Here is a 16,467-nt window from a genome sequence, read left to right on the forward strand (position 1 = left end):
AAATTAGAATTTGATGTCTACAAGACATGTAAGTTGATTAAATACAAGTATAAGCAAATTACTCTGATCTAATTTATTGTTTTCTTCTATTTTGTCTTCTAGAAAAAGTTATCCAGAAATGAAAACAATTTTTTTCTAGCAGGAGAATTTATAACATTTTTCATTAACATTACATAAAGAAGTCAAATAATGTAAGATTTGTAGCATAAAACAGATCTCTGAGAACAGATTTTACAGTTTATAAATTTCTTAGACCGGAAGGTAACAAAGTAAAGAGTAGAATGCTTAGATCGTATATTTTAAAAGGAGGTAAGTATATTGAATAAAAATTTAAGAAAACATTTAATGATTTTTATCATCATAGTCCAGCAATTTACAATGACAATAAAAAAACATTGTTTTCAAATTTATGTTAAAAACTCAAAAGTTTAGCAAATAGACTTTAAAAATACAATAGTGCCTTTGTAGAAATTACATAATTGCAGGTAATAAACGTTTTGTTAACTGCTACCCTTAACAATTCACTTCCCAATATATAAATAAGAGCAAGTTTTCTTATGAAGCAACTGAGGAAACTGAAGTATCTAGGAAGATCTGTAATTATAGTCAGCTAAATTTTCTCCTTTTCCTTTGCTTTAAATTCACAGTAAATGCTGAAACATAAACTTAAATTCCTTTGGTCTTTATCTAGCATTGATCATATTCAGAGACATTTATCTAAAGCTAAATCACCTATAGAAAATCAGGGGCCAGATCCTAAAGGCATCTGTTTACCTCACTGTGGAATTTCCCCAGGCTCCGTGCTTATCTGTGAGAATGTTGATAATCTTCTGTATTAGCTGAGTTGCTGTCACATGGTCTCGATATTTAGCAGCTCTTATCAAATGATCACACATCTTTTCCTCTTCTCGTTTGTCTGCAGAATACTGGGCACACAGAGACTTGAACAGAAAGAAGGAAACATTTATTAATATTTTAAAATCTGGGGGGAATAAAATGCATCAGGAAATAGTCTTCAGCATGGGTAAAACCAACACAAACTTTAAAGTTTCTTTTCTATCCCTCACTAAAGTATTCGGCTAACAATCATGATCTGCCTTCTTGACACAACACCCCTCAAGAATTTGCTCTTCTCAAGTCAATCATAAGTCAGAAATAAACAGCTGACAAGAGACCTGAAGCAGCCCGGTATATAAATGCAGGGACCCAGCATTACAAAATAGCGTGAAGTAAAACTGTAAAGAACTTGAGTTGCAGTGAATTGCCAAAATAAAGGTATGAAATTAGTTTGGAGACTTAAGGGTGCGCCGTGTCATCTGCACTATGTAATTATGATGAGACGTTTCCATTTTATTCTCATGAAAAGGGATATCAGTGAAAAGTTCCAGGTAGTGGAGTGCTAGACCAATTTACATATTAAAAAGACCCTATGGCTGTCACTTGGAGAATGGATTATAATGGGACAAGATAAGTGAAGTGAGGAGATAAGTTATGAGGTCACTGCCAAGGCTCCAAAAATATACAAAAGTAGCTTACAAGAATGCACTGAGCTAGTCCACAACACCTTTAGAAACTGAAGCGTTTCAGTCTTTTGAATTCTAACTATGCAAAATGGATCTACAGTACTGAAATCATCGCAGGATCAGATGTGCAGTCTCAGGTCCATCCCAAACCTGATAAAACAGTATTTGGATTTTAATTGAGGTGACCTACATGTATATTAAAGTTTGATATAATACAATTATTAGTTTCCAAAATACTTAAGAATTCAGGCATTTGTGGTGTCATATGTAAGACACTATATTAAAAATATTACTTAAAAGAAGAAAATATAAGATGGATGTAAGCTTGATCCTTTCCCAAGTCTACTGCACTCTTTGTTTTCATTTCCAAGTTCACACCTACACACACACATGTGCAGCCTCCAATGAGTAACCGAAAGCTGATGTCAGCAGAAATACTACCCATTCAGTGTGGGATACATACCACGGTTGCCTGCTTCTACTATGGCATACAGTACCAGTTTGAAAACATAGTTCCCACACACAACCCCCAATTTAGACCCAGCAGCAGCAATCCTGATTATCCTAAACCTACCAGGGTAATAATCACATCAACACTGACCACTGACTCAGGAACAGCACCTGACATAACTGCTGCAATAAGTGCAAAGTTCAAGATTTTGGTGGAAAGTTCTCTCCTTCCTCTCAGTGAAATATTTACTTTAGGAGTGCTAAAAGCTCTCTCTCTACTATGAGGAAAGCTTGCTTGAAGATAAAGCCAAAACCTAGAGACCAGAACTGTGAGAATTAGAGAAAAATAGATTTATTCCAGATGAAAATCATGACCTTCAGGATGAATCAAACCCAGAAGAACAGCCTGCTTGTCTTGATACCAGTGATAGTGAACTTTTAGACCTTTCAATGACACCAACAGCCCCTGTGGCACTCAGGCCATAGGTTCATCACCACTGCTTTAGACTTTCTACAGGTCTTATTTCAAAGAGTTTTTATTAGTCCCCATCAACTTTTTGTCATTACATGTTCATATGAACTGGGTTTTCCATTCGTTACAACAAAAGCATCCCAAAAGATATGGAACGTATGTACCTACATAAGAAATCAAACAGTTCTCAGTCTGAGCAATCATATATCATAGGAATCTAATGTTGAATTTAATAATGAAAGCTGAGAAGGTAGGTCTTTCTTGTTTTGTTTTTTGAGACAGGCTCTCACTAGGTAGTACAGGTTGTCTCTGAATTTACTATATAGCCCAGGCTGGCTTTGAACTTGTAGCAATTTTCCTGCCTCAGACTCCCAAATGCTGAGATTACAGGTGTACATCACCATGCCCTGCTTAAGAAGGCGGGTCATTCTTGCATGAGAAGAAAACAAACGAAGTTAAAGCAAAGGCAAAGCATGAAACGTGAATCAGTTTCAGGGACCAGAAAAGCAGTAGTTTGACACAAGCACAAAATAGAGGCAAAATCATACTACTACTAATAATAATACATTAAAGAAATTCTGGAATGCAGGATGAAGACAGAAAAATTCCACTAAAAATCAGTATGTGATAGCCAGGCATGGCTGCACACACCAGTAACCCTGGAACTCTGGGAGGCTCAGTCAGGAGAACGACAACTTTGAGCCCATTCTGGGCAACTTAGCAAGACCCTATCCCCAAATAAAACATTTCTAAAGGACTGGGATGCAGCCTTGTGTTCAATCCTAGTAATACATGTGTGTATACACACGCATACAGACATCAAAATCATTGTATGTTCATACGAATTAATATAAAGTTGGAAGCAAAGTAAAGTCCAGACTGCAGTACCATCTCAATAATGTTTCCTGCCAGTCTTGAGCAACTACCTTATTCACCTCTTTAGGCGAATGTCCTCATCTGCAAAATAATGAGCTACATTAGCTGAAGAAGACTTTGAGCAATGTCTGAGACAGAATTTGAACACTGAATTGAAACTAAACACTGAATTGGAAAAAGTCAATTAGTCAATAAAGAACTAGATTTTAACAAATTAAATGCAAATGCATCTGCTATATTTTCAGAAAGATTATGTGAAATAAGCCACAGGAGAGCAAAGTTTGGGAAAATATTATATGAACAAAAATTTAGAAATATCTGAAGGGACAGCAGTTTTAAAGGAAGATACTTAGGGAATTTTTCCATTGTGAAAAAGTATCACTTCATATGTGGTATTTCATGGGGCTCATGTATGAATTGAGAACATTCAATAGGTTACTTCATATCCAGCCCAATTACAGAATGAGAGACAAATGTTTACCCTTTCAATATTCCCAAATGTATCGACAGTCTGTCTTTTGCTACCTTTACCTAGTAAGAAGAAACTCAAGTTACTGGTGGAATTTAGAAAATCATTTGTTTCTGCATACCCCTGACATATTGACATACTTTCATATTTAATAGTACTAAAAATCCCCAATAAGATCCTATCAAATAGCCTATTCTGCCTTTATTAGTAGTAGAACAGCTTTATCAAATTATATTTTATAAACATTTGATAAGCTATTAAAGTTTGCTTGAAAAGGCGTAATTCTAAAAGCCACAGCTCAAGGTAAGCTACATAGTAAAATGGTTTCAAGTGTTCTTTAATGGATCCTCCTTTACAATTTGAACAGCAACTTTTCATATCTGACATAAAATCTATAGATATAAATCACATTAAAGGACTATTCTTTCCCGATTATCAATCTCTGTCTCTTTGTAGAACATCAGAGTCAAATCTGACCTTAAAGCATGATAAAAAGAAACTAAACAAGAATGTTTCTTAAAGACACAATGAACTTGTGTCTATTTTTAAAAATGTCTTTATAATCTAACTTGAAGATGTTCTTCTCAAACACCAATAATACATTCCATGTAAAATATATTACATATCAGTGCTCTATTCGTAGATGTGTGTGTACCTGGATTTGAGGAGTAAGCGGAGGTACCCCAAGAGACCCGTATCCCAAAATGCCACTTATAAAGACTATAAAAGAAGGGGTTAGATCTAAAACTTTCATCCAAATTTTGGCATAATTGCTTACTTTAAACCAAGCTTTCTGTTCTCCTATGCATGATACACCTTTTATATTAGACTTCTCAATTTTCTTCACTCATATCACAACATGACTACAAAAACACTGAATCAAAAAATTCAAAAGAAGTAAGTTACCTCAGGAACTAACAATTCAATTGTATCTGACTATTGCTAAAGAAAGCTAAGACTTACTACTACAGAATTAAAATAAAAATAAAACTTCCTTCTAAGAGGAAATCCAGTAACTTACAGCAAAAAAGATAAAAAGTAAAGATGAAAACAATTTAGAATGGCCATTTGTAATTCAGATTACTTTCGCTCTTTAAATGTAAATGAAGTAGCGATGATACTAGATATAAATCTTTCTACCCAGATATCTAACTTTATTATTTGCCTGATGCATGAAGGTTCAGGGAAGAGTGATCTTGAAATTAACAAGCTTACTCTGGTTTCCTTCTCCACTGATCTGAATACCCTTCCTACCTAGTGGTCAGGCTTTTCCCTTTATTCTTCTCCATTATGAAATGTTGGTATTTTCCTAAGGCTTTGTCAAATATTTCAAGGGTTCATCTACTGTTATCAGTTTAGGCCCAACTTTCAAGTTATCTCACCTGATCCAACTGTTTTTCAAAATAATAGGCCACACTTCTACCTGTAGGATAATATCCATTTGTTCAATAAATTCCCTAAATTAAACATGCACAAAGCTGAATCTTTCACTTTCATCCCAAACATGCGACTACATTTCAGAGGGAAAGTTTTTCTATTTACTGCTACCTGTGACTTCTAAAGTTTCTGCACTCACATCTCGTTCACTCCATTTTAGCAAATCCTATTAACATTCATCCCTACTCTTACACAGATCTCTACTAGCTAACAATTTAGCTCTAGAAATTATCTAGTCTCTCATGAGCAGTCTCAATATTATTTCATGAAGCATTCTGATATAGAACATACATAGCTAGACCTTGGACCTATAATTCAGTCACATCTGCAATCTTTATGCCTGCCTAAGCATTCTATATTCCAGACATATTCAAATTAGGTACTACTTCCCAAATATCCTGCAAACTTGTTATAAAAACAAAGAAATATATTTTCTTTCTTTTCTTAAAAATAAAGTCTACTGAGATGGTAATGGGTAGTATTTAAAGGACAAACAGTAGAGATGAGGAAGCTACACAGAGAAAGATCTAAATATAGAGATCCTTCTGATTCTTTGTCTAAAAGCACAGAAGTAAACAGTATCTTTAAAATTTTTCAAGAAATTGTAAATTAAGCAGTTCTCCAGATAACTTATAGACCACTTTTAGAATCAGCAAAGAAGCATTTAAAGGAAAATTTATTACTTTAAATATTAGAAAAGGTGAGAATGCTGAAATCAATGAACCCAACATCTAAACTCAATAACCTAAACTTCTATGCAAGAGCTAAAAAAAGAAAAAAACTGAAAAAGAAAAAGTAATTAACAGGAAAAACCAAACTAAACTAATATAACTAAAATTCAAAAATTGGCAAAAATAAGTTTCATGGAGAAAAACATCAATAAAGAGAAGCTGGTTTGACAAATATTTAGCAAGAATGTTCAAAAACAAAAAAGAGAGACAACATTATAAATGGAAAGGAAGGGTACTTCATATCTTACAGACAGTAGAAAACAATGAGAAAATATCCTGTAGACATTAAAAGCTAATAGAGAAATATTTTGAACAATGTTATGCTGTTATTTCAATACCTGTGATAACATGGACAAAATCCTTGAAAGATACAAATTACCAAACCTGACTCTCAAGAAGAAATAGTATACATGAATAGATCTACCATTATTAAAGACATTAAATTCAAATAAATACCTTTCCAAAAGAAGTATTGGGCCCCGATGGCTATATTGGTGAATTCTACCAATATTTAAGAAAGAAATAATGTCAATCTTAAATTCTTCCAGATACTATAAATTAAATTATACACTGTATGTTTGATTTTGGCTTTTATTTTTTTAGACCGGGTATTGGTATGCAGTTCAGGTTGGCTTTTTTTTTTTTTTTTTTTTTCCAGTACCAGGAACCGAACTCACGACCTTGCGCTTGCCAGGTAGGCGCTTTGCCGCTGAGCTAAATCCCCAGCCCCAGGTTGGCTTTAAAACCCACTACAGAGACCAGGCTTGTCTCGAACTCTCAAAAACCTTCCTGCTGCAGACTCCCAAGTGCTAGGATTACAGGCAGCTAAGTTATACACTGTAACCAATTTTATATTACCTGAAGAGAAAATTAAAAACCAATAATGTATGTAACACATACATTTTAAGATCTAATGTAAGATCCTTAACAAAATACTACAACAACAATCATCTATTAAAAAATGGACTATCCACCATGATGAAGTACACTTAATCTATGAATACAAGGTTGACTTAATATTTAAAAATCAATACATGCATATACCACATAACAGAAAACAGAACACAAACAGCACCAAAGAATTTTTAAACAAAAACATTAAGCAACATCAATACTCATTCATTCATGGTTTAAAGAAAAAAAGGAACTTCACACTAGCAGACTATGTCCTCAATCTTTGAGGACATCCAAAAACACTATTTCACTAAGAAAGGGACAAAACAAGTATGCACCTTCTCATAACTTCCATTCCATACTGTAACGGGCATCCTAACCAGTTTAATGAGGCAAAAATAAGAAGTAAAAAGCAAAAATTCTGGAAAGAAAGACATGCAGTAGTCTTCATTTGTATGTGATACATTCAGGTAACCAAGTAGAAAATGAAAATACCTGCCCTAACATGCCTGAGACCCTGGGTTGTACTTTGAGGAGAGGGGAAGGGGAGGGAGGGCAGGAGAGAAGAGTAGAGAAAAGGAAAAGGAAGGGAAGGGACAAAAGAGAAAGGAGGGAGAAGGGAGCTATGGGGGATAATAGCTAAAGAAACGTTGAAAACATGACATACTTAGCTACATATTAGAAGCTAAATAAATGGAGAAATAGACAATGTTTATTAATTTTAAAACTCAGTATTTGTTAGCTGAGCACAGCAGAGCACACCTGTAATCCCATTACTCATAAGACTGAGGCAGGAGGACCACAAGTTCCAGGCAAACCTGGGCAACTTAGAGAGATCCTGCCTCAAAATAAAAAACAAAATAGGGTAGGGACGTAGCTCAGCGGTAGAGCATTTGCCTACTACAACACCCTGTCTTTAATTCTCCAGTGCTGAAAATGAATAAATAAACAAATAAACAACAAAAGGAACCAAAAAACCAAAAGCCTTCAATATCACTAACATGTTTACTCTCCTCAAAGTGATTTAAATATTCAACACAATCTCAATAAAAAATTTAGCAGAAGTTTTTATGTCTATGCAGAAGCTGATTCTAAAACATACAAAAACAGAAGAAAATAATGGCAAAACAATGTTACAAAAGAAAAACAAGTTGAAGGACTTTATGCTCTGAACTGTATTATAAAACTAGGTATCTGAAGCATTTTAGGCTATTAGATGAAGAAAGAATATATTTAACAACTGGTGCTGAAACACTGACTTATCTATATGAAAGAAAATATCTTTCACCTAATACCACATAAAACAGTGTTTAATTCAAAATGGGCGCAAAACATAGATATAAAAGATAAAACTATAACATTTCCAGAAGAAAACACAGCACACATTCTTCATAACATTGCAAGAGGCAGTGTTCTGAAATTCGACACTATAAACGAAAATCACAAGCATAAAAATATTGATAAATGAGACATTATTGAAATTTCTACCTCCTGCTCTCTTACAGAAGTTACAAAATGAAAAGGTAAGCAATAATTGGGAAAATTCACCCTTTATATAACTGACAAAGGATTTCTGTATGGGATATATAAAGAACTGTTACACCTCAACCCTATTTAAAAGAATGTGCAAAGGACTTGGAGACTTCACAAAAGACACACAAATAGCAAACAAGCACCTGAGAAGATGACTAGTTAGTAGGCAAATGCAAAAAGGCATCACAATAAATGATCACTATACATATACCCACTAAAAGAGCTAATACTAAAAAGCTTAACAGTACAAGCATTGTCAGGATGTAGAACAACTATAGCTCTCACTTGTTGGAATGGAAAGTCTACAACTGCCTTAGGAAATAGTCTGACAGAGCCGAAATGTAGCATGTCCAATACCCAAAGTGAGACCCCCCAGCACCACAAAAAAAGAGAAAAGTCTGGCAGCTTCTTGTAAGTTTAAGTATGTACTATATTACAGTGGTACCTAGCATTTTCATTCCTAGGTATATACTCAAAATGATTAAGAATGCAGTTATACAAAAACAACTTGCATGAAAATGCCCACAGTAATTTTAGTCATAAGAATCAAACCCTGGAAACAATCCAACACTGGAAACAACCCAATATCTCTCTACAGATGAACAGATTTTAAAAGGTAGTACTATTCAGCAATAATGAAAAAAACCTGGTAATATATATAACCACATGAGTGAATATAAAGAACTTTATGATGTTCAACAAAATCAAGACAAGAACACCTACTCTATGATTCCATTTACACGCTACATATAATAAGAGAAATTAAATCAGTAGTCGTCTAGGGTTAGATGTGAGTACGGAGGGAGAAAGTGACACAACAGAATGCCCCAGCACAGGGATGGCAAAGCTTCCAGAGTTGTCAATGATACAAACAGCGTGCAGCGCTCATGCCATAGAAACACCACCACCACCCCAGGATATAAGAAATTTCCTGTCTCATCTGTGATGCCTACAGAGGTACAGACTTTGTGAAAACTCAATAAAATGCACACTGAAAATGGGTGTATTTTATTATATGTAAACTACACACTACTTTGATAAAGTTTAAGAAGCTTTTTACAAAGTGGATAGGCAAAGCACAGACAGGGAGAAGTAGTTAAAATACTCATATCCCAAAGCTGAGACACAACTACTACACAAAAGTAAAAAACAGATAATTTATGACAAGCACAAAAAAGATGGACCACTTCATTTATTTAAAAAGTACAAAATAAAAACACACCTACCAGAATGCTAAAATAAAACTCTCCTTTACACTCGTAAGAACATAAAATAATGGTAAACAACTATACACTGATGTTCGAAGTAGTAGGCACTTACGTGGCAATATCTGTTGCAATTGAAAATATGAATATTTTGCAGTCAATTCCACTCTATCAAAATGTATGAGCACGTGTACCAGACAATGTGTAGAATGCTTAGAGCAGTATTCTTCCCAATGACTAACCACTGAAATCAACCTAAGCATCCATGAAACAGAAGAGATAAAGAAAAAATGTCTATTCATAATACACTATTACACAGCAATGAAAATGACATAGGAAATGTAAGAAAAAAATGAATTTTACAAACAGGGCTGGGGATATAGCTCAGTGTCACAGCTCCTGCATGGCCAGTACAACACCCCAAGTTCAATTCCCATACCCACCCCCCAAAAAAGTACAAACATAGAGTTGAACTAAAAATACCAGAATGAAACATTTTATGGATCTATTCAAAGTTACAATTTGGTAAAGAGTTACAGTAATAAAAGCAAGAAGTGCTAAAGAAAAAAATTAATGTACACATTCCATAAATGTACAACAGCGGTTACCTTAACGGGGCAGAAAAGGGTTGTGATAAAAAGGTAGAGGGTGTCTCACAAACTCTCCCCTTCAGTAGCAATGGAAGTGGTAAGTTAATGCTGTGAATGCACTGTTGTGAGAGTCAGCTTTCCAGGGTAGTACCTTTCTGAGGAACAGGCTATAAAGCACATATTCATTAAGTATGTGTATTACTGTAAAATAAAAATAAATTATACTTAAAATTTTCAAGGCTAAAAATCTCAAAAATATTACAGAAATTTTTCTCATACTTCAGTAAGGTGTGGTAATTAAATTTAATTATGCTGATTTCACAAATTTTGTGTTTAAAAATTCTAAAATTAAAATATACACTTGTTTAAAAAAAATCAGAGGAACTTTGTAAAGAAAAATGTTTCCTATTTCCTAGTTTGGTGAATTATTTTCTACAGAGTTTCTTACACTGCTTATAGTAAAAGACCACCCCTATATAAAAGGAATCAAAATTATATGTTTCCATGCTACGACATGCAATTCTGAGTTTTTTATTTTACAGGGCTATGCACAGGGCATTACATTTTTAGTTAACTAAGCAAAGCTTTTGCAAAACGCTTGTAAATGTACTACTTCTTAATCTGCCCCCTTAGTCATTTCATTACAAATTCCTTGTTGCATTGCAAACTATTTAAAAGGGAAATCATCTAAGAAACTATAAAAGAAAAAGCTGCTCAATATGTCACTTTTAGAGGCCTTTGTATTTGGATCCCTTACCTCAGATTTAAAGTCAGATTATTGAAAAAAAAAAAAAAAAAAAAAAACCACTGCCTACAAAAACCTTAGACAGACTCTTGAAAAAAAGACTTAGAAAAATGAAAGCTTAAAAACCTCAACAGCAAACAAAAGTCAACCAATGACAATGTGTGACAGCCACCTTTAATTCTGAAGTGATTTCTCTGTCATGCAACGCCTCAAAGTATTGATTTCTCTCAGCATGAAAAAGCTGAAGCCAATGGAACAGATATAGCACCTCCCCCTCCCAGTCTACCCATAATAGCATTCAAGGTTACAACAGGCAGAACACTTATCAAGGTATCTCTTCCATTTCTTCTGTTTTAATGGACTAGTTACAATGTGTTGGGTTCTTATCTCTACAAACTGCAGTCCTCAATATTTTTAAATGATTTGAAGATTAATACAGGTTCTAATCTTTTTAGTCTAGGCTTTGGTAATAAAAACCTGTTTGAAAAATGCTTTATACAGTATTTGTACAAAACAAACCAACAGTAAGAAGGCTGTACTTTCCACTAGTATGTCAAACCCACACACGGTATTACATTTTCATGATTTCATTAGAGTTCTTATTAGCACTAAAAGACACAAAATTCTGCAGGCATATCCAAAACAACTTCCAAATGACAAGCTGACTCCTTCAACAATGCCTGCATATAATGTATCTATTTGGTAAACATACTAAAATGTGGTTGGTACCTGTGTTCCATAAAATTAATTTGAAATTTAAATAATGGGCAAAGATGAACACAAATAATTTTTAAATCATAACATTGTATTTTCCAGTGCTAAGGACAGAACCAAAGGACTCACAAACGTTAGGCAAGTGCTCTACCAATGAGCTACATCCCTAGCCCATAATATGATTTTTTTTTGAAACATACAAAACTAGTACCTCTTAATGTCGCTTCGTTAAATTATAAAACGTATTTATTACTACAAATAGGTAAATCTTTACATTTAAATATCAAAAGTAGACTAAGAACAAACATAAAAACCAGAAACAAAAAAACAATAAATTCAATCTTATAAAAAGCAAAATGAACACTATAGTTAAGGGCATAAAATCCAGAGCTGGGCAATGTGAGTGTAAACCTCAGTTCTAACATACTCATTCTTGGGCAAGTTATTTAAAGCCCTGCACCCCTGCTTCTTCACCTAAAAAAGATCATGTAATAGGTTTTCCAAGAGACCAAATAAACTAGACATAAAATGACTGGAATGCTGCCTTCATGTAGTATTAACAGTTTGGATTTATCATAGGGTTAGTTGTGATGCTACCAGGAATATATAGAAAGCACTCTCTCTGTTCTAGTATCTCAGTGTAATTCAGTAAAATCATTACAATATAAAATAAAAATAACTACACTAGGAGATAAATGCTTAGATAAATATGTATACGTGTGTGTGTGTGTGTGTGTGTGTGTGTGTGTGTGTGTGTGTGTTACAGCTGGAAAGAGAGAAAAAGCAAGAACTAACCAGAATCAGGGCAAGTTTCACAGAGGAGCAAAAGGCTAAACAATTGCTCACCAAGAAGAAAGATCTCATAAAAGAGAGAAAAGACAAAATAAAGCTGCAAGAAAAAGAAATTAAGAGAACTCAAATAAAAGTTTTTTTTTTTTTTTTTAAGCAAAGATAGAAAACACAGAATATGACATGTAATTACCAGGACCTCCTTTGTAAATACCTTGACACGGATTTATAATTTCCTTGTGCACCTTATACATTTTCACCCATTTCCTTCATAAAGAAATTATTCTTCAAAAGTGTATATAATTATAAAATACTAAATATATTTCTATTTCTCAGGTGACTACACTGCTATAACCTCAGGTCTCACTCGACTGGATCACTAACACAAACCGTTTCCGAATAACACACTTGAGTAGCAACTAGCTTTTACATAGTTTTTCAAGCTATCTGCAGAAAAGAGTAATTTATTTTTTCTTATTCTAAGTACGCTGACATCGCCATATATACAAAATAGATGTTTCTAAATACCTCAATTTCTATATTCACCTTTTTGTGGACTACTAACAAATAATTTGGTCAAAAGATCATACTTAAGTAGCAAAAACTCATTAGAAAGAAACTATTTTTATCAAATGAATTATAGCTATCATTGTGTGATAGCTTTATAATAAAATACTTTGTGTTAACATACTTGATTTACGTTTAGTGTTTAAAATTTATTAAGAAACTAAAAATATTAGCTTAAATTCATTTGAGCAAATTCTAAGTGATAAGTATAGTATGAAATACTCTACGAAAAATTTTAATTAGCTTAATTTCTATGTTTATTTTGAGATTAACTTTTTCAAAAGGCAACTTCTATACTAATATATGTTTTTTTGTTTGTTTGTTTGTTTGTTTTTTCTCCGGTACCAGGAACCGAACTCACGACCTTGCACTTGCCAGGCAGGTGCTTTGCCGCTGAGCTAAATCCCCAGCCCCTATACTAATATATGATCTGTTTGCCTGTTAAGATGACCTGGAGATATAATAGCTTAAACAGAGCCTGGTATAACTGTGAGAAATGTATTCAGACCTTTTCCTGGAAAAAGATTTCAAACGCATTAAGAGGTCAGGTTTCTATCAAGAATGTATGTTCTGTTATTAGAATATATGTAGATGACATGAAAAAAATGTGTTTTGGTTTGGAGTTAATTTTATTGACAATGTCCACAGGCATATAACATCGATTTTATCTACACTATAAACTATCTGCTTTTTCTAGCTTCCCAGCTTTATTTGTTTGTTTGTTTGTCTTGGTTTTTTCCGGTACTGGGAATTGAACTCACGACCTTGCACTGGCCAGGCAGGCGCTGTGCCACTGAGTTAAATCCCCAGCCCGAGCTTCCCAGCTTTAATGGGATGCCCAGTAATATACCTGTATTTTCGAAGCTGGAGACACGTTACTTACAATTTTCAAATACAAAAAGACTCATCAGTTCACTTCTAAGTGATCTTCCTTTACCCCACCAAAGACAGTTCCTTTAATTTCAAAACAAAATGGGAGCAGTGGCATAAACCTATAATACTAGTGGTCGGGAAGGTAAAGCAGAGAGATCACAAATTCAAGGCCAGCCTTACTAACTTAATAAGACCCTGCTGAAAAGTTACACACAGAGATCAAGGTAGAAAATGTTATAAACACCACCTTTCTCTTGGCATTTTCAAAAAGCTGTAATAAAAAGTAAAACACGGTAAAACATTTCTTAAAAGAATCTCTAAAACAGAATACATTCCAGGCTAAATATACTTGAATTTCATTTGAAAATGAACTGAGAAATGTTGTGATCGCAAAATTTATGTCTGTGGAAACCAAAACATCTATAGTATATTGGGGTGGAAATTTCCCCTACCGGAATTTAATGGAATGATACCACTGTCAAACAACCTAAAGAAAAAAGAAAAGCCTAACTTTGGACTAACAAAGAACCAAATAATGGAAGCAGGATGGCCTGGACTCAGAAAAAACTACAGTCAAAGAAGCGATGGTGAAAACAACAAAGCAGACGTCTCAGACAAGGGGAAGGGGCCACTATGTACTGCAAAGGGACACTACAAGGAGGAGGGGAAGGGGTGGAGGGAAGAGGGCTGAGCAGTGGGCAGCAACAGGAGGAGGAAGAGGCTGCTCTCCGTGAAAAGGAACTGAATTCGACCCTAGCCTGACCAAGGGAAAGGACTGTGGAGAAAAGCAAGGGCCAAGAGAAAACCTCTGTGCAGATTTATATGTGAATTCTAAGAAATACAACCCAGTATTAAGTGGCACTGTGATACCCTTCTGTCATGGCTACACCTACAAAAGAGAAAAGGAGAGGTCTAGTCTATGTATTGGGCCATAGGATAAAGAAAAACAGCTGCTGCCTGCAAAAGCTACTTGTATGACCGAGTATTCTGCAAATCACTGCTTTAAGGGCCCCGTATTACAGAGAAATGAACTGATTTGTCCTTTCTAACACTATATAGTCACGTTAGTGGCACGGTGAGACTAAGTCCTACTTCTTGCTTAGTCTATAAAAGTGAACTTAAGAAATATCAGGTAATTAATACGTGAGACTATAATACCTGCGATACTTCTATGTTACTACCTATGTTTTGAGTTAGACTAAAGTAGCATAAACTCCAGATTTGGGGCTAGATTATTAAGCTTTAAGGACATCCATGTCACAAAGAAATTAAGTAAATTATCCTATCCAACACAGTTACATTAGTAGCAGACCAAGAGTTGGTTCTTGGAAGCTCAAATCCATATTTTCTATCATATACTAGATTGCAGTAATCATTTTATAACTCATGTATAATTAAATATTTTAAAGTAATGTTTCTAAATCTTGTAAGACAAAAGCTAAAAAATGAAGACCAGTTTAGCAAAAAAAAAGTTGTCTATATATACATTTTAAAGCTTTTACTCACATCAAAATCTAAAAAAAAAAAAGCGTTACAAAAGGTCAGTATTTTAACCATCAAATTGTAAGTTCAATAAATACTGTGCATAAAGATTTAAATCTTTTGCCTGTTATACATCATTAAACGCTGAGTAAGAGGACTGGGGATATAGTTCAGTGATAGAGTACTTGCCCAGCATGCATGAGGCCCTGAGTTCAATCCCAGCACAGGAAAAAAAAGCCTCAATAAGAAAAACAGTGGTAATCTATCAAGCAATACAAGGAAGCAGGATGATTACTATTTTCTTATTTTCTGCCTCTATTACTCTTAAACAGAAAGCAATTTTGAACAATACACTTTTTACCACTATAGAATCTAAGTTTCACATGAGAACATTAAATACTCAAATTTATGTTGGTTAAATAAATATTTCTCAAGCCTAAATTGTATGTTCTATTATTTATACAATCACTTACTAAGCTATCTTTTGTGGGAGCTTCCCATGTTCCAAGCCTGTAGTAAGTGTTGATATTAAAATAAAAAATAGGAGTCAGTACCTAAGATCTACTTCCCTGGATAGGCACCAGTAATTTCATACTATTTTTAATGATTCCAAGAAACTCTCAGAAAGTGTCCCAAAAAGAATACAATCCAGGATTTGAAATTGTGATGTCCATAACAGAGAAAAGGCAGTGAGAAAAGACCAGCCTCCAACTGCTTCCCCTTTCTACCGGTAACAAGTGCTGCTGGAAACCACACAGACCTTACAGAAGAGATGCTCAAGCAAGAATCCATAAACCTTTGAATATCACATGTAAAATGTTAAGGATGTATTTGTGTGAATTTCTCAAGGTCAGATTCTCAAAAGAGAATGTACCACACTAAATACACTAAAAAACTAATAACCATGGATTCAAGATACAGTGTAAGGCACAGAAAGTCTTATATAATCCATTTTATTAATATATATGAAACACAAACAGATATGTCCACATACATATTAGATTTGTAACGAAAAGTCTGAAAGGTTAAGTGTGAAAAACATCTTGTGATGCATAGTGAGGGAGAGATACTGGAAAATACTCTCCACATTACATTATTTCATACTAACAAAATTTTC

General features: G+C 34.2%; 1 protein-coding gene across 1 annotated transcript in view; it reads right to left on the bottom strand.

The window, feature by feature from the left end:
• Lrba (LPS-responsive vesicle trafficking, beach and anchor containing) overlaps window positions 1–16,467 on the bottom strand; it is a gene marked incomplete at its 5' end in the record, with an annotated part of 597,162 nt that overhangs the window by 329,192 nt on the left and 251,503 nt on the right. Inside the window, 1 exon segment of the mRNA XM_013522882.1 lies at window positions 775–941. Coding sequence (XP_013378336.1) covers window positions 775–941 — 167 coding nt within the window.

Source organism: Chinchilla lanigera, unplaced genomic scaffold (genome assembly GCF_000276665.1).
Source record: "Chinchilla lanigera isolate Chin_1 unplaced genomic scaffold, ChiLan1.0 scaffold00070, whole genome shotgun sequence".
Lineage (NCBI taxonomy): Eukaryota > Metazoa > Chordata > Mammalia > Rodentia > Chinchillidae > Chinchilla > Chinchilla lanigera.